The 25,206-nt window shown below is 43.0% G+C and overlaps 2 protein-coding genes across 7 annotated transcripts in view; one reads left to right on the top strand and one right to left on the bottom strand.

Moving 5' to 3' along the window:
* The window catches only part of GIT2 (GIT ArfGAP 2), a 121,956-nt gene extending 105,361 nt beyond the window's left edge, over positions 1–16,595 (bottom strand). For 2 of the 5 annotated variants that reach the window (XM_030217920.1, XM_030217924.1), the window contains exon 1: positions 16,153–16,542. In XM_030217920.1, the coding sequence (XP_030073780.1) occupies positions 16,153–16,204 (52 nt within the window). In that variant the 5' untranslated portion in view covers positions 16,205–16,542. Of the gene's footprint in view, positions 1–16,152; positions 16,543–16,579 lie in introns of those variants that run through there. The other 3 variants (XM_030217923.1, XM_030217922.1, XM_030217921.1) reach the window with 2 other exon arrangements.
* Positions 16,596–16,799: 204 nt separating this feature from the next.
* Positions 16,800–25,206, top strand: part of ANKRD13A (ankyrin repeat domain 13A) — a 97,559-nt gene continuing 89,152 nt past the window's right edge. For both annotated transcript variants that reach the window (XM_030219440.1, XM_030219439.1), the window contains exon 1: positions 16,800–17,499. In XM_030219440.1, coding sequence (XP_030075300.1) covers positions 17,404–17,499 — 96 coding nt within the window. In that variant the 5' untranslated portion in view covers positions 16,800–17,403. The remainder of the gene's footprint in view (positions 17,500–25,206) is intronic.

Here is a 25,206-nt window from a genome sequence, read left to right as displayed (position 1 = left end):
GTACTGCAGGACTGACTTAGGCATACACAATTCCCTTTGCCAGCATTTTCCATCTACCTAAATCGATGAGCTTCTTTCTGTTCAGCAGACTGGGACTGACCTTTTGATCACTTGCCATTTACTATTATTATTGACAAAGGTTATTAGAAACTAGTTCCATAACATCAAGGCTGGAAATGGGAAGAGTAAAGTGGAGATTCTGCACATGCTCCAGTAGATCAGATCCCTTCTCTGCCATCTTTTCATTGTTCACCCTTTCCTCTTCTCCATTCATCACATATTCAAAGGGCTGATACAGGGGTATAAAATACCCTAGGCAAACCATCAGCATGCGTGTCCACACCTCCTACTCCCCCCTACCTCTGCAGGAGCCCAACGGAAATACAGACTTTGGGGTGGGGGGGGGGGGGAGAGAGAGCAGCAGCAGCATAGCACAGCCAACAAAAGACGGCTGCAGGGAAGCCTTTAAAGTTGCTCCTGCTGCTAAGCACAAGCTCAAGGTCTGATGCATCTTGCCCCTCCCATCGCAGTGGATGGGATACAGCAAGCCTTGAGCGTGTGTACAGATGATGAAAGGCCAACTGCTGACTGTGACCTTAAGGGCTTCCCTGCTGCTGTCTTTGCTGGCTGTGCTTCCCCCTTCCCCTCCCCCAAACCCAGTGCCTAAATGACCTAGTGGTAGGGCCTGGCCCTGCATATTCACTTTCAGAATACAAAGAGGAGAGAGGAAGGTGATATCAGTAGCAGGGCAGCAGATACACTAGAAGAGAGGGTTTTGTTTGGGAGCTAGAAAGATGTTTGGACTGAAGAACACTAAATTGCTAAAGGATTACTTAGCTCCATGACTTCAAACTGAGGAACAGAAAATTCCAAGTTAGCAAACAAAATTTAGCTGCAATTAATCTACTTTTTTTGTACAATTTTAATTGTTCAGCATGGGAGGAAAGCATGCAGTGCCATAGCTTTGGGAATGCTTTACAACACAGATTTGTAGAAATAAATGTGTGGCATATGTATATATGGGGTTTGGTTGTATGGATAACTGGGTTTGTAAATGCAAGTGTATGGGGTGGCAGGTGAACTGGTTTGTATGTATAGTGTGAATGGGAGTGTGGCTGAGTGCAAGCTGTGGATTTCTATAGGTGTATGTGACTGGCAGGTGAGCAGGGGTGCATGGGAAGTTGGAAGTCAATGTGCATACAGTATGTGCAGCTGAGGGTGCATTGGTTAGAAATGTTTAAATGTATGCTCCATGTATTGGGTGGCTGATGCCATTTGCAGCTGCTTGGGTTATTTTTTCCTGTCTGCCTATGCTGCTGAGGCCCAAGTGCTGAAAGAAAGTGGGTGGGAGACTTTTGAAATGTAACACTGTTCAGTATTCTACAACTTCTGCTTCCCAGAAGCAGCAATGTGTTGGTGGTTTTTTTTTTTTTTGTTGTTGTTGTTGGAAACTTGGACCTCTGGGAATACTGATCTGTTTCTGTTTTCAAGCTTATTTTCAATATTCACTTTCTTTGTCCCTCGAGAGTTATTTTGCTTACTGATAAGACATCCAACCATTTAATATAATTCTTTCCAACATTCCACGTGTTAAACAGTATACAAATGTATTACGGGGCAGGCTAGCATATACTGCCGGATTCTATATATCGCGCCTAGCATTCCGTGCTGAAATCTAACCATATTCCGTAACACGCGTAACTTAATTGGCTTAACAAGCCTGAGTTTAACAGTATTTAACAAGCAATAATGAGCATTAACTGGCAATAATTAGAATTCCCATGCATAACTAAGGGGCATGTTTACTAAGGTGCGTTAGCATTTTTAACACGCTTGTAAATTTAAGGCGCGTTAAACGCTAACGCGCCTATACATTTCTATGGGCACATTAGCTTTTAACGTTCGTACACCATTTATGCGCGTTAAAAACGCTAACGTGCCTATAACGCCACTTAGTAAACCTACCCCTAAGTGTATTCTGAAATGAAGTGCGCTTAAATTCTAAAGCATGCAAATCAAAAGGGGCATGGGTGTTAAAATGGGGATTCCCAAATTTCATGCATTGTTATAGATATGGCCCAGACCATGTAAATCTACGTGCAGGGATTTACGCCACATTTTCATTTGTGTAAATGGAGGCACATAGTTTAGGTGCTGGGATATCAACTAAGCGTATTCTATATACCACACTTAAATCTTATAGAATACGCTTTGGTGGAAATGTTTTCCACACGGATTTTAAGCGCCATGTGAGGAAATGCCTAGCCACTTGCCCGGGTTTACCCCGTGGTCACATAGAGGGTCTATCCCCAGCATAGCTCAGGTCTGGCCGCTTGTGCTCTACACTAGCACCCTCCCCTCACCGACTGGGTCCCAACCGCCTCTGGCCGAGTCTCCCGCTCTCAAATTATCCCCAGTGATTTCTAGGACCACACTCCCAGTGGTTCCACAGTTCCCAGAAAGCACTCACAGACTCAACACACAAACCACCAGGATTCTTTATCAGGCCAAAGAGGCAATAAAATGAAACTTGTTTATTGCCTTAAAAATTGAACAATGAACAAAAAATGTGCAAACAGCAAACAATAACGGGTAACTGAAATATGGATCAATTATTTAAAAAAACTACATTTGTTTACTCTCTAAACAGTACCTGGGAAGATCAGGACATATAGCTGCTCACAAATTATCAAATGTAACTGTTTACAGGGCCTTAGCAAAGAGATATGTCTCTCTCTTCTCCCGGACTAAGCATGGGGCAAAAACCAGTACAATCCAAATGGTATGAGCTATTTGAAAATAGCTGGTTACATCACTGCAGCACTTCCTATTATCTGTGTGCTAACTAAAAGAAGGACAGGTCAGTTCTTTGTAACAGCTTTAAGCATAACCATGCATCACCTGCTGGCCAAACTAGAGAAACACACTGCAAGAAAATATCCAACATATTTTACAGGCTTAAACTACACTACATCTTCAAACACAATATATAGAATCTAGCCCATAGAGCTTTTTAGATTCACATAAGTGGTGTATAACCTGAAAAGATTTTAATGCAGGGATTCTATTCATTAATTTCCATGGGACCAAGATGGTGATTTAACTTGGAAAACAAAAAGGTATGAAGCTACAGATCACTTATAGTTTCTTCTGGAATACCGAAAACAATTGGTCTGACTCTACTTGTCTGACTACAAAGGGTCTGCACCAGCTCCAACTGATTCAGAATGCTACAGCAAGACTAAAAGGATGATTGTAAGCGACGTGACCACATCAAAATATTTTTGCAAAAAACTTCACTGGTTACCAGTACAATACAGGACCAAATTTAAAACTCTATGTTTGACCTTCAAGGACCTTAAAGGAAATGGCCCCAAGTACTTGAAGAGGGGCAACCTCTACACACCTCCAAGGACACCAAGGTACTCCCAAGAAGTATCTCTAACCACACCCTCTCCAAAAGACAGACATGACATGATGTAATACCCACAAACGAGCCTTCTAAGGGGTAGCCCCTGTTCTGTCCGCTGACAGCCTTGCACTAGTTTATAACGTGATCCTAAAATGTGTGTAATGCTTTTACTGGTATTCTCATTTCTAAGGACTTTTGCTGCTGCAGTCTCTCATTGCAAGATACATGAGCAAGGCACTGTGGGTAACGTAGTTCACAGGCAGTACAGCCACACTTGCTTGGCTGTGCAAGAACTGTTACCACTGGTTGCAAGGCTGCCCAAATCTCCTCTCTCTCTCTGCCAAGCCTGGCTCTTTTGTCTTCCTGCAATCACTTCCTGTTCAGTCTTACTATCTCTGTCCTGAGAGGTCAGCCAGGTATGACCTTTCCCTCCTATCTCTAGGAATACCCCTTGGTACCCGACGGCAGGCTCTGTTCCCATTGGCCTCTATCTGCTCCTCCCTGAACCTGTGTAAAGCCCCAACACCTCTTTGTCCTTTCTGCCACGAGGCATTCCAACACCATCTAGCCAGGGACATGGAGCGAACAGCATCTTGCTCCAGACGGCTCTGTCCTGCTGAAAACTCCCTGTAAAGAACCTGGTTTTTTACCCTGAGAATATCTCCTTTCAAATGAGATATCGCACATTCATCGCACATTCCAGTCACCCAGCTTTGGACTATTTCTACCTGTTCATCTATCCTTCCCCCCCCTGCAATACAACTACCTCTCCTCAGATCTCCACCTCCCACAGCCTCCAGATTAAGAAGTCTCTGTATCCTGAAGCAACATTTCTGAGCATCTATCTGTGAGTAATCTGTGATTTATTCAATAAAAGAGACTTCGTAAAAATAATAGAGACTTCAGGTGATTTGTTGTGCCAGGGTTACACTCCATGATATTGGGGCTTCTAGTTACCAAGTTCCAAGAGTCATGACAGCCCCCACACTTTGGAATGCACTGCTTGAAAGGCTCCGCTTAATACAAGACTACATCTCTATTTCAGGAAGCAGATGAAAGCTTGGCTATTCAACCAGTTATTTCTCCCAATAAAGTCCTAACTTGCTTGTCACACACAAGGAACACTGGCTACACATACTATAGCAGGATATATTTACCTACTCCTACCCAAGATAATGTTCAAACACTTTTCTGACCTCATTTACAACTTTCTTTAAATTAGCCCCTTATTTTTTACTTCTGTTACTCTATCTATATATTCCATCTTTGCTTACACCCTATGCTATTAAAATGTTTTGTGTTGACATTATAATGTAGTCTACTGTGCCATACTTGTACTGTTATTTGAATATTTTACTGTTGTAATTGTCTCATATTTTATTTATTCTTGCTGTACACCACCTTGAGTGAATTCCTTCAAAAAGGTGGTAAATAAATCCTAATACATACATATACATACAAGAGAACGCCATTTCTTCAAACTACACAACTGTTTGGATGATTGATGCACAGATTATAAATTAAATGTCTACAAATAACCAATTGAGATAGATAAATCTATCTGAAGATTTATCCTAATAAAACCAAATTACCACCAACTTTAAATGATCCTTTTACTAAGCCGCGGTAGAAAGTGGCCTTAGTGTGCCCTTCTGCAGGATTTTCCCATATGCTAAGGCCATTTTTATTACAGCCATAAAGGTCTGATTTTCTACTTTTTGTAGAGAGATGTGGTAGCCGTGTTAGTCCACTTTTAAAGGTAATCAATAGAAATAAAATAAAATATGGAAAAGAAAATAAGATACCTTTTTTATTGGACATAATACATTTTTCGATTAGCTTTCAAAGGCAGCCCTTCTTTGTCAGATCAGAAATAAGCAAATGTTGGTAGATGACAGAATATAAAGTGAAACATCAAAGCATTCCAGTGACAGTCTAACAGGATGAGGGTGGGGTGGGTTAGGTGAGAAATGGGGACAGCCGGGTGGATGAGGGACAGGGAGATATGAATGGAGACAGAACTGTGACAAAGCAGTACAATTTTATGGTTTATAATGGGCAAGAAAACCCAAATCTTTATGATGTCTTGTCTGGTGGGTGTCAAAATATTTAATCATTCTGATTTCAAATATCTTACATTTCTGTATTGTTCTAAAGTTCCCTTTCAGTATCCTTACCCTAAAATCACTGGTACAGTGTTCTGGTTTTGTAAAGTGCTGCCCCACAAAGGTGACATCCTGACTGGTACTAGCATTTTTCATATGGTGTCTATGTAAATTAAATCTCTTCTTTAGCATCTGACTTGTTTCTCCAATGTAGCACCCTTCATTGCATTTTTTACACTGAATGATATATACCACGTTGGAAGATGAGCATGTGAAAGATTCCTTAATGTTGAATATTTTTCCTTTGTGAATGACCATGGGGTCCTGTGAAATGTTTTGGCATAGTTTGGAGCTGGATATATTGCAAGGATGTGTGTCATTCTCTTCTTTTTGAGTCTGTGTTGGGAGCTTCTAATTAGCTTGTGTTTTAAGTTGGGTGGCTGTCGGAAGGCCAGCACTGGTGGGGATGGTAATCTCTCTTTCAGTAATTCATCCTCCTGGAGTAGAGGCCGTAGATCTTTTATGATTTTTCTTAATTTTTCCAGCTCTGGGTTGTATGTCACTATAAGAGGGGTTCTGTCTGTGGCTTTCTTTTCCTTGTACTGTAGCAGATTTTCCCTGGGTGAATTTTTGAGGGAGGAGGCAATATTCTTGGAGATTATTTTGGGGTTATAGTCTTTCTGTTCGAAGGATGCAGTCAGGATTTCAAGGAGTGTCTGTCTCTGACCCCTGGGTCAGAGCAGATACGGTGGTACCTTGTGGCTTGGCTGTAAATAATGGATCTTTTCGTATATGAAGTGTGGAAGCTGGAGTTGTGGAGGTAGCTGCATTTGTCTGTGAGTTTCTTGTATATAGATGTTTGTATATAGCAATCACTGATTGAGACTGTGGTGTCCAAAAAATTGACTTTTTCTGGGGAGTAGTCAATTTTGAATCTGATTGTAGGATGGTATGTATTGAAGGAACTGTAATGTAGTAATGGCCATGCACTCATGTTGTCATTATCCAAGCATCACTAATACTTAGTGCAGGTGCCCAGGTAACTAACTGAACATGGACTGCATAAAGCAGCCCTTTTAACTAGCACCTGTATTTAACTATTTATTATGATTAATTTACCTCCTTTTTGAAGGAATTCACTCAAGGCGGTGTACAGTAAGAATAAGTCAAACATAAGCAACAGACAAGTCCAGCAGTAAAAATATTCAAAGAACAGTAGAAGTATGGCATAGTATACTACTTACAATGTCAACACAAAACACAATAAAACATTTTAATAGACTGCAAAGGGTGTAAGCAAAGATATAATAGATAAGGAGTAAGAAAATAAGGGACTAATTTAAAGAAAGTTGTAAATGAGGTGAGAAAGGTGCTTGAACATTATCTTAGCTAGGGCAGGAGTGGATAAACATGTCCTGCTACTACTACTACTTAACATTTCTAGAGCGCTACTAGGGTTACGCAGCGCTGTACAATTTAACAAAGAGAGACAGTCCCTGCTCAAAGAGCTTACAATCTAATAGACAAGTGAACGGTCGGTCCGATAGGGGCAGTCAAATTGGGGCAGTCTGGATTCACTGAACGGTAAGGGTTAGGTGCCGAACGCAGCATTGAAGAGGTGGGCTTTAAGCAAAGACTTGAAGACGGGCAGGGAGGGGGCTTGGCGTAAGGGTTCAGGAAGGTTGTTCCAAGCATAGGGTGAGGCGAGGCAGAATGAGCGGAGCCTGGAGTTGGCGGTGGTGGAGAAGGGCACTGAGAGGAGGGATTTATCCTGTGAACGGAGGTTACGGGCGGGAACGTAAGGGGAGATGAGGGTAGAGAGGTAGTGAGGGGCAGCAGACTGAGTGCATTTGTAGGTAAGAAGGAGAAGCTTGAATTGAATGCGGTATCCGATCGGAAGCCAGTGAAGTGACCTGAGGAGAGGGGTGATATGAGTATATCGGTTCTGGCGGAATATGAGACGTGCAGCAGAGTTCTGAACAGACTGAAGGGGGGATAGATGGCTAAGTGGGAGGCCGGTGAGGAGTAAGTTGCAGTAGTCCAGGCGAGAGGTAATGAGAGCGTGGACGAGAGTTCGGGTGGTGTGTTCAGAGAGGAAAGGGCGAATTTTGCTGATGTTAAAGAGGAAGAAGCGACAGGTCTTGGCTATCTGCTGGATATGCGCAGAGAAGGAGAGAGAGGAGTCAAAGATGACGCCGAGGTTGCGGGCAGATGAGACGGGGAGGATGAGGGTGTTATCAACTGAGATAGAAAGTGGAGGAAGAGGAGAAGTGGGTTTTGGTGGAAAGACGATAAGCTCGGTCTTGGACATGTTCAGTTTCAGGTGGCGGTTGGACATCCAGGCAGCAATGTTGGATAAGCAGGCCGATACCTTTGCCTGGGTCTCCGCGGTGATGTCTGGTGTGGAGAGATACAGTTGGGTGTCATCAGCATAGAGATGATATTGGAAACCATGAGATGAGATCAGGGAGCCCAGGGAAGAGGTGTAGATTGAGAAGAGAAGGGGTCCAAGGACCGATCCCTGGGGAACACCAACAGATAAGGGGATGGGGGTGGAGGAAGATCCATGAGAGTGAACTTTGAAGGTGCGGTGGGAGAGATAGGAGGAGAACCAGTATGCTACAGTATGTATAGTATGTAGGGGTCGTGCAGTGGTATTGGCGTGTGGATTTGCCATGTGCTAAGGCCCCTTTTTCTGCACGGCCATTTTTTTTGGGGGGGGGGGGGGGGGCCTTACTGCCTCCTATTTAGGAGGCAGAAAGGGCTACCATGGTGGGCCAGCAGTAGTGCTAGATTGACATGTGTCAGTGCCACAATAGCTCTACCGTGGCATTGTAAAAGGGCCCCAAAAAGCAGTTCTATGTCCACAGTTAGCTATGCAGGTATAGTGCTGAATATTGGCCGCACCCTGATAGCTTGCAGGTGTCGCCAAACCAGATATTTATTTTATTACACTTACTGTTTGGGCCTTTAAGAATTACTGAGTGCCGTTGTCCAGATAGAGCTGGGGCCGAGTCTAATTTAGCCAACGGCTATCAGCGTTTAAAGAAATGCTGATGGCTGAATATTGACCCCAAATGGTTTGGGCTGTTAATTTTGAATTAAGAATGCATATTGAGATGCAAAAATAAACTTTAACTCCACAAGGAGACTGTGGGGCTCATTTTCAAAGCACTGAAACTTACGAAGTTCCATAGGTTACTATGCTACTTTGTATGTCTACATGCTTTGAAAATGAGCCCCTAAGTAACTTTGTAAGTCTAAAGGGGTCCTTTTACTAAGCTGCGCAAAAAAGTTGACTGCGGTAGTTTTAGCGTGTGGGGTTTTTTCCAAGAAAGAAAGTGTCCAGGATACTCAAAGGGCCCTGTTAACTAAGCCGCACTGTAGGCGCGCACACATTTTAGCGTGCGCTAATGCTAGAGACACCCACAGGAATATCATGGGTGTGTCTATCGTTAGCATGAGCTTTTAGCACGTGCTAAAAACTGTGCATGCCTACAGTGCGGCTTAGTAAACAGGGCCCTAAGTTAGAAATGTCATAACTATGTAAATTTCTATACCAAAGCAGCCATGGAAAACAAGGTTAACAAAAAAAAAATAGTTAACAGCCTTCTAACAAAGGAAAGAGGTATAAAATAAAAGTTCTCAGCTCTCAAAATATTTTTTTAAAAACTAGTATTGCGTTATTTTCTGTTCCCTTAGTTTAAATTTTAAAATAACAAGTTTTAAGCTTAATACTTCTGCATTTTAGAGTGAATGAATTCTAACTAATATAGGGACCAACGTAATAAAGCACAGGAGGCTTAGTACACAGCTTAGCTGAGATGGGTGCACCATGCAAAAAAGAGTTTAGTGCATAAGAAAAACTCAGTGTAAAGAAATGTATGTTAGAATTCTGTTCATTTAAATCCACTGGTACCGAAGGCTTCAACTACTAAACCTGGATGGAAAGAAAGCACCCAAAAGACCCAAAGCCTTAACGTGTGATTTTTGAATGCTAGGAATTTAGCTTGTGGTCTGAAGAGCAGTAAAAATGTTAGCTCAGTTGTGTGCCAGTTTCTTATGCCAATATGATATACCCACAGCTTTTTCTTTATTTTATTGCCTGTACTGGCAGAGCTAGTGAACAAAGAGAGAGGGTAGAGAAAACCAGGTTAATAAGATGAAAGAAGGAGACAAGAGGACCAGGCAGCCCTGGCTCAAGCTATCATCAGGAGGTCCCCACAGGTGACCTATCTAGTGGTAGTGGGCATAACAGCAAGCGATGAAGTTGGGTTTTCTTTTTAATATTGCTGGTATGCTCTATATGATTACAGTAAATCACATCCATGTTGCTCTTACACCTCCATCCTATAGATATATTTCCCCAAGCATAAATTTTACTGGTGTTAAATGTCTGCCATTAAAGATATGTCTGTAATCTACAATTCACCTAGCACACAGTGCTCCTCTAGGTCCCAGTACAATCTCTGTACAAAATACTATTTCCTGCAGCTAACACCCGATTCAGTAATCTGTACACGTTTCCATGGTGACCTGCATGCTCTCCTGTGTCGCAGTAAACGAATCATATGCAATATACGCATCAGGTATGAATGCATGTATTCCAAAACTGTGTGCTGATGCTGAATGCACAGTTTATTATATCAGCCCCACAGTTAAATCTTTCTGTATAGCTATTTGATTATATTAAACCTATCACAGGGCTTCAGTTTGACTCCTCACGGACTCCTTGAAGCATCATAGGACTCTATGCCATTTGGAGTTTTTTTCTTTTCTCGCCTGCTTCAGGAGCCTCGGGAACGTGTACAGAATACTATAGCTCTGTGAGGTAACACCAAAATTCTTTTGACTTTTGTCTCACAATCCTTACAACACTGATATTGTTATTTCATTGTTTTTTTTTGTCAGTATTGAGGAAAACCTGATTATAAAACTAGGATATTCTATATTCTGCTGGTTGAAATTTGCAAGACCTTGCAGGTCTGATATCAGGGGACACAGAGTGGCAGTCAGACTTTTGCTGCAGGAAAATGTTTCCAGTGTCCCTTTTATATAGAAAAATAAACACAAATATAAAATCCATTAGGTGCTTCATATTTTAATAGATACTGCTGCTTATGTATTTTGCTGTTTAAGAGTGTCACTACTGTAGGTCTGACATGTCGGAACCGTTTGCCTTGCTCTCTTTATCTCATTGTCATATGGCTGCCAATACACTTTACCAGTATCACCACATCAATTTAGATTAGAATGTTTACAGAGACCAAAATTTTTGGTCATATAGCATAGCTGCCTTTTGTTAAAACATAAGCATTATATGTCTTCCCCAATTAGAAATATCCTTTATTTAGTTTGACACATAATACATATCTAAAGTGCTAAACAAAATCCTTCCAGATGATACAGATTTTAAAAAAAATCCCCTCAACTCCACTCCCTCCCATTTTTTTTTCTCCCATCACCTCTGTCCGTTATCAAAAAGTTTGAAAGGTTAAGTATTTGGGTGGAAGAAATTCAGTATCTATAAGACATTTCCTCAGTTCAATAAGGAGAGGTTTGCGAGTTTTTTTCTTTGGAGAGTTCTACTGTAGGTTTTAATTATTTTGGCTATATATAAGCTTAGGATCATGCCAGAATTTAGGACCAATGTTCACAGAAACATAGTAGTTGGCAATAGAAAAACTTAAATGACTCAGCTAGTTGGCATGGGGGCCCTTTTACTAAGCCGCGTAGGCACATCCTACATGCGTCAATTTTGAACTACCGTATGGCCCGGGCGGTAATTTCATTTTTTACAAGCGTCCACTAAGCGCACTGGAAATTTTCTGGTGCACGCTGCCAACCGGGAAGTAATCAGCACTGTACGCACGTACACCATTACCGCCCTGTTAATGCGCGAGACTTTGCTGCTAGGTCAATGGGAAGCGGTAAGGTCTCAAGACCCAAAATGGACATGCGCTAATTTTTATTTTGTCGCACGTCCATTTTCGCCCCCAAATTTTTTAAAAAGGCCTTTTTTGCAGGCGTGCTGAAAAATGGGCCTGTGTGCGTCCAATACACCAGCGCAGGCCATTTTTTTGGCACAGTTAGTAAAAGGACCCCATGTTGCATCAATTAGGGTTGTAACTGCTGTTCATGCAAGTTAACCGCTCCCTACCCCCCCCCCCCCATGTCTTGTAGAAATGTAAAAATCATTGCTCAGCGCAAACGGTAACGGAATTCAAACATGCGTGGGATAAACAAAGGAATTCTGCTCAGAAGGAATGGATCCTAAGGAGCTTAGACGAGATTGGGTGGCAAAGCCGGTGGCGGAAGACGGAGATGGTGCTGGGCAGACTTATACGGTCTGTGCCAGAGCCGATGGTGGGAGGCGGGACTGGTGGTTTGGAGGCGGGGATAGTGCTGGGCAGACTTATACGGTCTGTGCCATAACCGGTGGTGGGAGGCGGGGCTGGTGGTTGGGAGGCGGGGATAGTGCTGGGCAGACTTATACGGTCTGTGCCCGGAAAAGGACAGGTACAAATCAAGGTAAGGTATACACAAAAAGTAGCACATGTGAGTTTATCTTGTTGGGCAGACTGGATGGACCGCGCAGGTCTTTTTCTGCCGTCATCTACTATGTTACTATGTAGAAATGTAAAAATCATTGCTCAGCGCTCTCATTTTTATCTATTAAGATTAAATACCACCTTTTTGCTGTACACCACCTTGGGTGAATTTCTTCAAATGTAAGTAGACACAGGCAGTTTATAAATTATGGCAGGATCATAATAGCAATGCTTGACTATCAGTGTGCAGTTGGACTAGCAATGTAAACCTGGAAACAGGCAAACTAGTTACAACAATATAATCCAGTCTCAGTACAATATACATAAACAGTAAAACATTCATGTAACAATACATATCAAAACACAGAAAATCTCACAATAAAGGCATGATGCACACAATGTCAGTACACTACACACATCAGGACATCTTGACTGAAGTAGACAGAAGCAGGTGAATATATAGACAGGAAAACTAGGATATGACAGAGAAGCTGGGATAGATGTTTATAGTCAGATATGTGCAGTAAGTTAGTCTTACTTTGATGTGTTCAATTGATCTTAATAGCGTGTAATTGGCTAGTCAATTACCTTGTCCATTAAGGACTAGATTCTGTATATGGTGCCTGAAAAATAGGCAGTGAAAATATATTTCTACCTAGGAGCATTCTGTAAACTGTGCTTAGATTTAGGCATGGTTTGTAGAATACGTCTAGCAGCCACGCCTGTGCCAAACTCTAGGCACGTCCATTTATGCCAATTAAAACGTGGTGTAAACCCCTAAGCTGGGGTGGGGGGCAGAGCAGGTGTATTCTATAACCATATGCGTGGATTTTCAGAACTCCTACAATCTGCCCAGTCCATGCCCACATTCCCCTTTTTTGGCAGTGCACCTTAGAATTTACACGTACCACTTTACAGAATACACCTAGAAAGCTGTGCATATAAATTCTAATTTTGCCAATTAGTATCAATAATTGCTTAAGTGGCAATTATCAGCGCTGATTGGCTTGTTAATTAAATTGCGCAAGCAAATCCAGAATACGACCGATTTGTGCATGCAATTTCGGTCGAGCTATGTTGAATCTGGGGGGGGGGGGGGTATGGGGGGGGGGGTAAATTTTTGAGACAAGAGCCAGGCTGTCACAAGTTTTCAGAAGCTGAGCCAGTCTTGTTGGGCAAAGCCCTTGTGAGACACACATGGAATAGAAGACAAGAAATGATGTGTATCTTGATTGTACTAGATAACGTACCTTTAACTTTCTCTATTTAGAAAAATAAGCCCCCATTCTATCAGATTTTACTAGATGTACAAGATCCTTGCTAGCCATTGTAAAACACGTTTGAACAGGCTTTAATGTCTAAAAGTTCATTTTACATGATTTTGTTTTGTTGTAAACAGTTAGCTGCTTAGAATTGTGAAGATTGGCTTATTTAGAACTTTTTGTAATCCACCCAAGCTAGACTGAATGACTTGAATCTTTCTAAAGCTAATGGTCATGTGTCCAGCTACTGATAAAGACTTGTCAAATATGAGTTTGACACTGGATAAAATGCTAATTTAATAACATGAAACATTTTCAGTGTCTAGATTGGAAAGATGAATTTTGTGCTATCGACCTCACAACAGCCAATTTCCTTATTTGAAATTTCAAAAATCACCAAGGGGTCCTAAGCTGGTGTAAGCACTAGTGCTAGCGCACACTTAACACAGATTACAAGGGTTTACTGCGGGACATGCTCAGGTGTCCTGCGTTAAGTTCCAAATCAGCGAGCACTAACTGCACGCTGAAAACTTTATAACTGCGCAGAGGGGGCCATGTCGGAGGGGTGGAGAATGGGCGTTTCTGCGCTAATCAGTGTGGCTACATTACCGTGCACTAAGTGATTAGTGCAGGATTAGCTTGTGAGCCCTTACTGCATACAAAATAGGTCCCAAGTGCTTATGTGTTCACATTTTTTTTAATAGCTGCGCACTAACTCCTAGTTCTACCTCTGGACTGCCCTGGCACGAAATGGAGAGTGACACGGTGATCAGAGCAGATTTTCAGCACAATATAAACCACTTAACTATAAACTTTCCACCGGCTAAAAACATTAAAAAAAACTTAATTCTATTTTCTACTTTTGTACTACAGATATGGAGTTCTTTGCTTTTAAACTTCAGAATGAATCCAGACTACTTAAGAGTTCAGAAACAGCTAAAAATGTACTTGTTTAAAACAATTTTTTTTGATAATTAAGGGCTCCTTTTACAAAGCCGTACTAGCGATTTCGGAGCGGCAAATGCAACGAAGCCCAGAGGAACTGAATGAGCTTCACTGCATTTGCTGCGCCGAAATCACTAGTGCGGTTTTGTAAAAGGAGACCTAAGTTTTTATTTTAATATTTTATTCTAATTTCAGTTAAACCCTGGTCTCTTTATTGTTAACTGCATTGAACTGTCTGGGTTTTTGCAGTATTTAAGTAATTATATTCTATTGTATTTGTGTTAAGCGCTGCTGGTTATCTGCTCAACAAAAAGTAGACACTGTGTTCACTTGAGAACTATTTGTGGATCCCACTCGTGACTTAAAATCATCGACAACCTCCCCCCCCCCCCCCCCCCACCCCCACCCCCACCTATGTGTATTGTGTCTTTTTATATGATAAATTAATTATATCTTGTTTCATACTTCAAAATGAATCTTACTAGATACTCAAAAAAAGAATGACTGGCAATGGCACAAAGCTTTTAAGCCGCAGTATCACTCATCTGTGAGCTCATCGGACCCAGACAGGCACCCGTTTCGCTGCCGCTTTCTCAAGGGATCTGAGCCAGTGGATACAAAAGTGCTGACAAACCACTCGCCACCTGACTTCCTATCAACATTAATATGGCAAACAAATAATCAAAAATTGTGCTACCATGGTTTCACTCTTAAGTGCAGTACTGCAACTTCCGTAATTTTCTTCCTGTTTTAACCAAAAGAAAAAGACAGCTCCCGTCCATTTCTAAGATGTTAATAACAGTCAACTCAAAACATAATTTTTTTGATTCTGTTACTAGAACATACAAAAATTCAACTTCCCCCCCCAGATCAGCTCCTGGGGTCGCTTTATGGGGGTTATAGGGGTGGAACCACAGAAATCACCTTGATCCCCCATGCCACAAAGGCCCCTCCCCCCACCGGAAATAAAAATTACCAAAAACCAGAGGCAGCAGGTACAGTCTTGCAGGTGGGTTTTTGCCTTCCCTTTTACAAATTTCTGCCCTGGGCCCCAGCAGGTCTGTTACAACGACTCTATAAAACAAGCTTATACGATCACAGTGTTTATCCCCCGTCCCAAACTGCTCTTTTTTTTTTTTTTAATGCTATTCTCGCCAAAACAACTTTTCAAGCTGGATCGATAGATAGAAGCATTAAGGCCTGACAGGTGTATTGTTCTTCTTTAAATACGCAGCTCTCCTACATAGGAACCAACTTTTCCAGTGGAAATAACCCCTCCCTGGACACGTACAAGGCCTTTTCTCAATATTGGGGGTGCTCAAGCACCCACAGAGTCGGCTCCTATGCTCTCCTGGAAGAGACTCCTTTAGCTCGGCGTAAAACAACTTGAAGCCAGATTTGCACTCACTTGCACAAACCAAGGAACTTTTCCCACGCTCTGCCGCCAACGAGCATAAAACTCCTGCCGGTAAATAATAAGACCATTTACCGGCAGAATACCGGGGAGGGGGGGGAGGGGAAGAAAGAGAGAATGAAAAAAAAAAAAAAGGCGAAGAACTTCAGCTCCGGTGGGAAGGGGGAGCTGTTCCGCTCTAAGCACCAGAAAATAAAAAATATTACAAAAACCTGAAGCCAGTGCCACCCCCGTACAGCGGTGACAGGAAAGCAGCAGGCTGCACACACATCTGCCAACTGCAACCTGGGGGGAGGAGAGCTGTGCAAAGCCGCAGCTGTCTCTCTCTCCCCCCCCCCCCCCCCCCCGAGCTTCAACGTGCTGCCAACCTTTCATTAACGACAAATGCAACCCCATCTTACCAAGCTGTTTCGGGAGGGGGAGGGGAGGGGGGTGTAGCTTGGTGACAGCCGCCGCTTCTTACCGGGCACGCTGCAGTCCGCGCACACCTCGTTACTCCGCTGCCGCTTCGACATGGTTTTTCCCTCGGCAGGCGGCCCCCCCGCCCCCGGCTGAGGGGAGGGGAAACAGGAGCCGGGTTAAGAAGAGCCGCTCTCTCAGTCAGTCACTCACTTCACCTATATAACGTCTGTGGGGAAATACCGGGGTAGCTCCTGTAAACGACGCACAGCTGCGGCCTCGGCCCTTCTGCTTTTCATTTAACGCTGCGAGTCGAAGGTGCAGGAAGGAAGGGGAAAAAAAACAACACATTAACAGCAAAAGGCAGAACTAAGAAACCCACTGCCGCCTCCGGTCACAGCGACTACACCACGCGCAGGCGCCAGCCCGCCCTCGTCTCCGCGCTGACTGCTCCGCGTTGCAAACCTCGCTTTAGCGCATCGTAGTCTCACCTACAGCAGACCCCCCCCCCAAGTCAGAGCGAGGCTTGCAACGCTTCCCCTTTTCCTCTCTGAACGACGTCGTCAGTCACTCGCAAACAGCCCCTCCCCTTCTCTGGAAACGCAGAGAGCGATTCTCCAAACCGTTTACGTTGACAGCTGTCACGTTTCGGGTATTAAAAGGATGGTACGGGCCAAATAATTGCGTAAAAAGCTACGGCAGGCAGTTGGACCAGAAAACAGTTCTTCTTGACTGGTTAAAAAAACCAGATGCTTTTATTGACAGTGTGAGGGTTTTTGTTTTTGGTTTAGTAGTTGTATCCCCTTGCCTGATTATTATTTTGCGTCAGCAGGGTCACATTATTTAGCAAAACATTGTTTGTTTGTTTTTTTAAAATTAACGATCCCCACAGCAAACATGGAGATAGACGGGTCCCAACGATGGAACCGACCACTGCGATGAAAGAGAGGGGGAAACGCATCCCGCAGTTAAAACTTTCGGCGACTAACGCGGAAAAGAAACAAAGTATCAGGCGGGAATTCCCCAGCCGGTGTCAGGAGTATCGCAGCTTGCGCAGGATATTTAAAAAAACGGCTTTCTTCGCGGCGTGGCCGGGGCACCGGTTTTATTTCCACCCCCTTCGTCGAGGCCGGTTTCGCCTGTCACTTCCCTGTTTTGAAAAGTTCTGCGGAAACTCTCTGATTTCAGTTTCCCTTTTGTCTGGGCAGATCTGGGACAACAGGCAGAGGAAGAGAGAAAGAAAGAGCTCCACGGGGGTGGGGTGGGGGAACAGCGCAGGCTTCTGTGTCCCGCTACCCCTGCTGCTGCCGCCACCATGTGCTCCTCAGCTGACTACAACAGCAAGTTTCCCCTCCATGCGCTAGTTTGGAACAATGATTACAGGGATCTGGAGAAAGAGCTGGGCAGCAAGGTATGTAGATGACGGGATCTAGTGCTGTGTAGGCCTGTTGCTTTCCTCTATGAAGGTGTAGGGAGGAGGTGACTTTTTACGGTATGGCTATAGCTTAAGGCACGATAAAACAAAAGTTCGCTTTTTCATAGTTAAGGTAAATGCGCTCTGTTTGTGGAACCGCTATAAAGATATTTCTAGAGCTGGCTGCTCTTTCACAGGCGTAGAAGATGTTCAGGTGCCAGAGGTTGACATTTGTCTGGATACAATCTGAAGAAATGGGCTCTGGTGTGTGTGTGTGTGTGTGTGTGTGTGGGGGGGGGGGGGGGGGGGGTCATTTTTTCTTTTGCATTGCCGAAATCACATTTAATCCAATGCTCATTTATGAATTAGCTAGTTAACCTATCTTCATTCCCTCCTCTGGTCACTTTCCAAATGTGCACGGGGGGGGGGGGGGGGGGGGGGGGGGGGGGGGGGGGAGGGGCAGCAGGGGACTGTCACTGCGAAAAATGTGGGGATCAGGCATTGAAAGGCGCATTTGTTTATATTTTAATAATCATTCATATTTATTTATTTATTTGGATTTAGCGCACACCTTTTCACTTGCAGTTTATGGGGTACTTACATTCAGGTGTGTTCGGGTGCGTGCTTTCCTTTATAGAGTACTAGCGTGGTCACATTTGCATCTTCATGCAGCCATCACAGTGAATGTCTTTGGTACCCCTATCAGAATTTTTCAGGATAAGGGTCATTCATCATCACAGATGTGCGGTTTCTGATACCCCATTCTTTTGTTCTCTCTTAATTCCAAAGAAAGAAGTGCTCAGAAAACCAAACTAGGCGTTTGTGAGGCCCTTATAGCAGAGTTTGAGACCGAATGCTCTGTGCCTCTAGTCTAGTTGGCATCGCTGTTCTCACTGGACACGCCAGTTAAGGCAGCCACACATAGGTGATGCCATGCTGTTATGGGGCCAGCTTGGGTCTGGTCTGTAGGGAAAAAAGCTTTCTGGGCCTCTTCAGTCTGCTTTATCCGTTCCATAAAATTAAAATGTGGTTGATAAATCATGCAATTAAAATGAAACCCCCCCCCCCCCCTGTTTACTAAGCCGTGCAGCAATACCAACACAGCCCATTCAAAGTCAATGGGCTCTGTCGGTATTATCGCACCCCAAGCAAAAACAGAGGGGGGTCCTCGCAGCATCCACAAAACGGTCAGGCAACACTAGCAGGGGTGGAAGTGAGGAGAAATCCAAATGACCAAGGCAAATAAGTAGTAAGAGCATCCAAGAGTTTATTTGCCAAAAATACTGACGTCTGATTGTCTTGCTTTATAGCACACATTGTTCTGGTGCTTTTAGGGCTTTTACTCGGTTAAAATCTCTGTGAAGCTGACTACATTTGTACTACTACAAGCCCTGACGAAGGCTTCGAGCCGAAACACGGCCCTTGTAGGGTCTTTGTATCAATTGTTTTTTGGCAAATAAACTCTTGGACACTCTTGCCACTTATTTGCCTTGGTATTTGGATTTCTCCTCACTTACAACCCCCGCTGGTGTGGGATCACCACACTAACAGCCGCTAGCGCAGCTTAGTGAACAGGGGGATACATTTCTGCACTCAGCATGGCTAGATGGATTTTGTCTCTTTTCACAAATTATAATAATAATACTGATTATAAAATAACATTTGTACACCTTGTATTGCTTCCCTTGAATTTGATCTTGCGGGAAATTTTATTTCCCATGATAGAAATAAAAAAATCCGATTTCAAACAATGCCTGGAGTGTCCCCAGCGGGCGCTCTTGAACTGTGCGTCGGGTGTCTTTGCTCACTGTACAACAACACCTTTGGCTGTAGTAAGTTTGCACACGTGTCCCCATGGAGTCTGCAGCTGAACCATGTTTTAAATTGTGTTCATGTCCGATGTAGCATGAAACATAAGATCTTTAAACCCTGCAAAAAAGCAAGGCCACGTTGAATCAAATCTTCTGAGTGGAAGCAAAAGTGCAACATTTGCAATATGCAATAAATTATAGATTGTTTTTCTTACTTGGATAATACCAAATGTTCTTCTTGTCTAGACATAACATAACCCCATGGAAGGTCAGGTATTCAGGGCAGCCATAACTCAATTTTCTGTATGTTAATTGATGTTCCTTAAATGGAAACCTACAAAATAGTTGCCTAATTTTATTAGCTAATAAATATTTTGAGATTTAAGCTTTTGAGACAATTAAAGTCTCTATTTCTGGCATTAATGAGAACCTTCATTGGAAGTGAGAAAAGCATAGTTTATCAATCAACGGGGTCTCAGTTCCATATTATTCAAGAGATTAACAAAGATTGTGGGGAGATGTTTAACTCCTAAGTAAACCAGAACATCACTGAGTAAGAGGAGGCCAGATGTTTTGGTCAATAGTCTCACTAATTTTGGTAACTGTGTGGATTATTAGAAAACGTAGGAGCCCTTTTATTAAACTGTGTTAAGGGGCTTTGGTTATTTAACAGATGAGTGCTTTTTGTGTTGGGGGCATAGCGCCAGCAGAGAGTGGGCATGGAAGGTATTTGGCAGTTTACTGGACATTAAGGGGTCCTTTTACTAAGCTGCGGTAAAAGGGGGCCTGCGCTAGCGTCGGCGTGTGTTTTTGACACGTGCTGAGGCCCCCTTTTACCACAGTGGGTAAAAGGCTATCTTTCTTTTTTTTTTTTTTTTCTAGAAAAGAAACGACTGTGCGGTAAGTGAACCACTTGCCGTGCGGCCATTTTGGGGAGGGGGTAGCACTTATCACCACCCATTGAGGTGATGGTAAGGGCTCCCATGCTAACATAAATACATAAGTATTGCCATACTGGGAAAGCCCAAAGGTCCATCGAGCCCAGCATCTTGTTTCCAACAGTGGCCAATCCAGGTCACAAATACCCGGCAAGATCCCAAAAACGTACAAAACATTTTATACTGCTTATCCCTGAAATAGTGGATTTTCCCCAAGTCCATTTAATAATGGTCTATGGACTTTTCCTTTAGGAAGCCGGCCAAACCTTTTTAAAACTCCGCTAAGCTAACCGCCTTTACCACATTCTCTGCCAACAAATTCCAGAGTTTAATTACATGTTGAGTGAAGAAACATTTTCTCCAATTCGTTTTAAATTTACAACATTGTAGCTTCATCACATGCCCCCTAGTCCTAGTATTTTTGGAAAGCGTGAACAGACGCTTCACATCTACCCGTTCAACTCCACTCATTATTTTATAGACCTCTATCATATCTCCCCTCAGCCGCCTTTTCTCCAACCCGGCAACAACCGCTGCCTGATTACTGCTAGGTAAGCACTGGCACTACAAAAATAGAAAATATTTTTGTAGCACCGGAAATGGCGCTGGCTGGGGTGGGAACTACCTCCGGGCTCCTATGGAGCCCAGCGGTAGTTCCAGATTGGCGCGCGGCAAGCCTGTTGCCGCATGACAGCTCTTTAGTAAAAGGACCCCTAACTGGCTAATGTGGAAGTAACACGGGATCACTTAGCACCTCCTAAATTAGAGGCGCTAAGTGCTTTGCATTATCTGGAAGCAGGTACATGCGATAACGGGAATATTAACACATGACCTGTAATAGAAAATACTGGGAATTCCCCCAGTTACCGCATTAAGCCTCAGGAACTGCAAATTTTGCCACGGTTAATAAAAAGGCCCCTTAGTCATAAGGTTTTGGAAGAGGATCTGGGTATTGGTAAAATATTAGTCTTGTTAGAATTAAAGAAGATGACGAGGCTTTAAGTGGCCAACAGGTAGAGGTGGTGAAAGCCGGCACTATGGCAGATGTGGAACATGCTGGGCAGTGGTTGAAAATAGAAGACAGTGGGGGGTGCGGTGGTTGGTGTTTCTTTGTTTAAGGGAATTTGCTGACCTACCTAGGAAGCCAGAGAAAGAATGTCTACTAGGTAGACTGGATGGGCAAGTTGGCCATTATCTATCAGCCTTTCCTGTGTTATTATGTTACTAGTTAATTTGAAAAGGTGCCACACAAGCATTGGCGTGCAATATTCAGCACTGTGAGTCTTTTTCTTCTCTTGTCTATCCACCAAAATCACATTTCTTTCTCCTGATGAGGACATGTCAGTACTTTTGGCCTCAGCAAGATCCCACACTTGCAGAGGTTGTTCACAAGGCCGAAAGGTGACTTGCCTGTTGTCACAGTTCAAGTTGCAAGCATCCTCATTGTCCAAGGTTGGTTTTTAATCTGACCGCTTGGGTATGGAAGTGATCTAGGGCCTTCCAGATTGTCCATTTTTCCACAGTAAGCTGTTCAATCGCTATGATATCCAGTGATAAGATCTCCAAGTCAGAATGCCACAGCCCCTCATGGTGTGGTGCTAGTTTCTTCTGATGTCATAAGAAAGCTCTATAGTTTCAGATGCTTTTTTGCTACAATGTGAATAAGTAGGACAAAGAAGATATACATTGTTCAGTGTTTATCTGCTTTCTACTCTGGCTGACCTATCCCATGTTTATATTTCACCTGACATTGTGCTTTGGTACTATTTGTTCCATATGGGCAATGCCTCATCACCAGTTAACACAACAGTGCTCACCATTCATTGTTAGGCCAAATGGAAATATGTTTCATTTATTTATTTGTTGCATTTGTTCCCCACATTTTCCCACCTCTTTGCAGGCTCATTGTGGCTTACATAGTACCGTGAGGTGTTATCCACCTCCGGTGATGAAACAAATACAGAGTGATGTTGTTACAGAACATTAGAGAATCAAGAAAAGAAGAGTGATATATTATTCATTGCAGGTTATTGCTTCGTTGTGTTGCTGAGTTCAGTTACTTAAGTTGGATCAGTAGTATATTCCTTTTCGAACAGATCGGTCTTTAGTGATTTCCGGAAAGTGAGGTGATTCTGCGTTGTCTTTATGGCATTGAGGAAAGCTGTAGAAAAATAGTGAGCTGTGGGTTTAATTACAGAACCTGAGTTGCTCCTTGGTTTAGATGGAGATACTGTGGATGGGGAAGGGAGTTTTAGTTATTGTATTTTATTTTATTTTTGTTACATTTGTACCCCGCGCTTTCCCACTCATGGCAGGCTCAATGCGGCTTACATGGGGCAATGGAGGGTTAAGTGCCTGAAGTGGGAATCGAACTCAGTTCCTCAGTTCCCCAGGACCAAAATCCACCACCCTAACCACTAGACCACTCCTAGGTAGCATCTAGTTGCCAGACCCAAGATACACATGTACCAAACTGCAGTGGGAGTTACAGTTTGTGGTCCTTAACTGAGGCCTGTTGCTGTGCTGCCTGCACTAGATGGGAAGACAGAAAGGGTTAACGTTGTGGAGCAAAGCCCCAGGCTATTAGAAATGAAAGCTTTCAGAACCATTGCCAGCTGCCCTCTCTTAGTTATAGTTCTGACTAACCTCTGCTTTTCGAAGGCTGATCTATGTCTCTTTGATTTCCTTTCTCTGCACTCATTGCTGTTTTTGTATGTGTCCAACTCTGTGGTTGCTGGGGATGGGGTGGGTGGGTGGGTGGGTGCATTGGGGGAGGTGTTGGGTTTTGGTATTGGTTGTTCTTTTGTTTAAGGGGGTAATCACTTTAGACAGCATCTTCTAGTACAGCTGTTGAGTTTCATTACAGATTTGATAGTCCGCATTTCAACAAAGATCGCCAAGGTAGCGTATAATAATAATAATAATAACAAAATTACAATGTTTGTTAAATTAATAAAGCTACTACACATCCACTCTTCCTGTATATAATATATTAAAAAAACTCAAATCTCCCGATAGGGGAATTTACAATACATTTTCTACTCTCTATCGTACTGGGAGTCAATTCCTGTCACTGGTTCCTTAGAGGAAAAAAAAAAGAATCAGTGTAAAAAGCTCCTTTTGGAGAAAAATGACTGATTCAAAAAAGTCCTGTCCGCTTCTAAACCCCTACGAGAAAAACTACACTGGCTCCCACTAAAAGAACGAATCACGTTCAAACTTTGCACCCTAGTCCATAAAGTCATCCGTGGCAACGCCCCAGCCTACATGTCAGACCTAATAGAACTACCACCCAGGAACGCAAAAAAAATCTTCTCGCACACTCCTTAATCTTCATCCTCCCAAGTGTAAAGGTCTGAAATACAGATCAATGCACGCATCTACCTTTTCCTATACGAGCACGCAGCTCTGGAACGCGTTGCCACGTAACCTAAAAACAGTCTATGAATTGACCAATTTCCGTAAACTATTGAAAACCTATCTCCTCGACAAGATATATCACAAAGATCAGCACGTGTAACTGTATAATCTTTAAAATATCCAGAAATGTCTTATAATGTCTTTGCTTTAACACTATCATGTATTTCATGTAACACAAAACCCTCTGTAAACCAAATGTATATTCTCTTCTATTTCCAGTATCCATGATAAATTGTAAGCCACATTGAGCCTGCAAAGAGGTGGGATACAAATGCAATAAATAAATAAATAAACAGGCTAGAATGAATGTGTATGCTTTATTTTACTCTATAAGGGGTTCTACTGTTTAAAACCTGAAGTACTGTAAAGGGCAGTACAAAACATTTTAAAAAGTCAAAAGCGTATAACAGCCTGCACATCTTAGAAGAAGGGACCCTCTCTCATGCTGTTCGCAATACACTTATTCCAGTGTCGCCATTGCATACAGCGTGCTGGGCCATTCTCTTCTGCTGTTTGAATTATAGTTATCTAATTCAAGGTTCCACATTAGGAGTCACTGACCAGGAAAGGGATCTAGGCGTCCTCGTTGATGATACATTGAAACCTTCTGCTCAGTTTTTTGGAGGCGGCTAAGAAAGCAAATGGAATGTTAGATATTATTAGGAAAGGAATGGAAAACAAAAGTAAGGACGTTATAATGCCTTTGTATCGCTCCATGGTGCGTCCCCACCTCCAATGATATTGTGTTCAATTTTGGTTGCTGCATCTTAAAAAAGATATAGTGGAATTAGAAAAGGTACAGAGAAGGGTGACGAAAATGATAAAGGGGATGGGACGACATCCCTATGAGGAAAAGGCTAAAGCAGCTAGGGCTCTTCAGCTTGGAGAAAAGATGGCTATGGGGAGCTATGATAGAGGTCTATAAAATAATGAGTGGAGTTGAATGGGTAGACGTGAATCACTTGCTTACTCTTTCCAAAAAATACTAGGACTAGGGGGCACGCAATGAAGCTACAAAGTAGTAAATTTAAAATGAATCGGAGAAAATATTTCTTCACTCAGCATGTAATTAATCTCTGGAATTCGTTGCTAGAGAATGTAATAAAAACCAGAGAATGCGGTAAAGGCGGTTAGCCCCTCACTACCTCTCTTCCCTCATCTCCCCCTATGTTCCCGCCCGTAACCTCCGTTCACAGGACAAATCCCTCCTCTCTGTACCCTTCTCCAACACTGCCAACTCCAGGCTCCGCTCATTCTGCCTCGCCTCACCCTATGCTTGGAACAACCTTCCTGAGCCCTTACGCCAAGCCCCCTCCCTGCCCATCTTCAAGACTTTGCTTAAAACCCACCTCTTCAATGCTGCATTCGGCACCTAACTCTTACCATTCACTAAATCCAGACTGCCCCAATTTGACCGCCCCTATCGGACTGTCCGTTCACTTGTCTCTTAGATTGTAAGCTCCTTGAGCATGGACTGTCCCTCTATGTTAAATTGTACAGCACTGCGTAACCCTAGTAGCGCTTTAGAAATGTTA

The sequence above is a fragment of the Microcaecilia unicolor genome, chromosome 11, assembly GCF_901765095.1.
Source record: "Microcaecilia unicolor chromosome 11, aMicUni1.1, whole genome shotgun sequence".
Lineage (NCBI taxonomy): Eukaryota > Metazoa > Chordata > Amphibia > Gymnophiona > Siphonopidae > Microcaecilia > Microcaecilia unicolor.
Note: the sequence above shows the minus strand (reverse complement) of the source record. Positions and strands in the feature narration are given on the sequence as shown.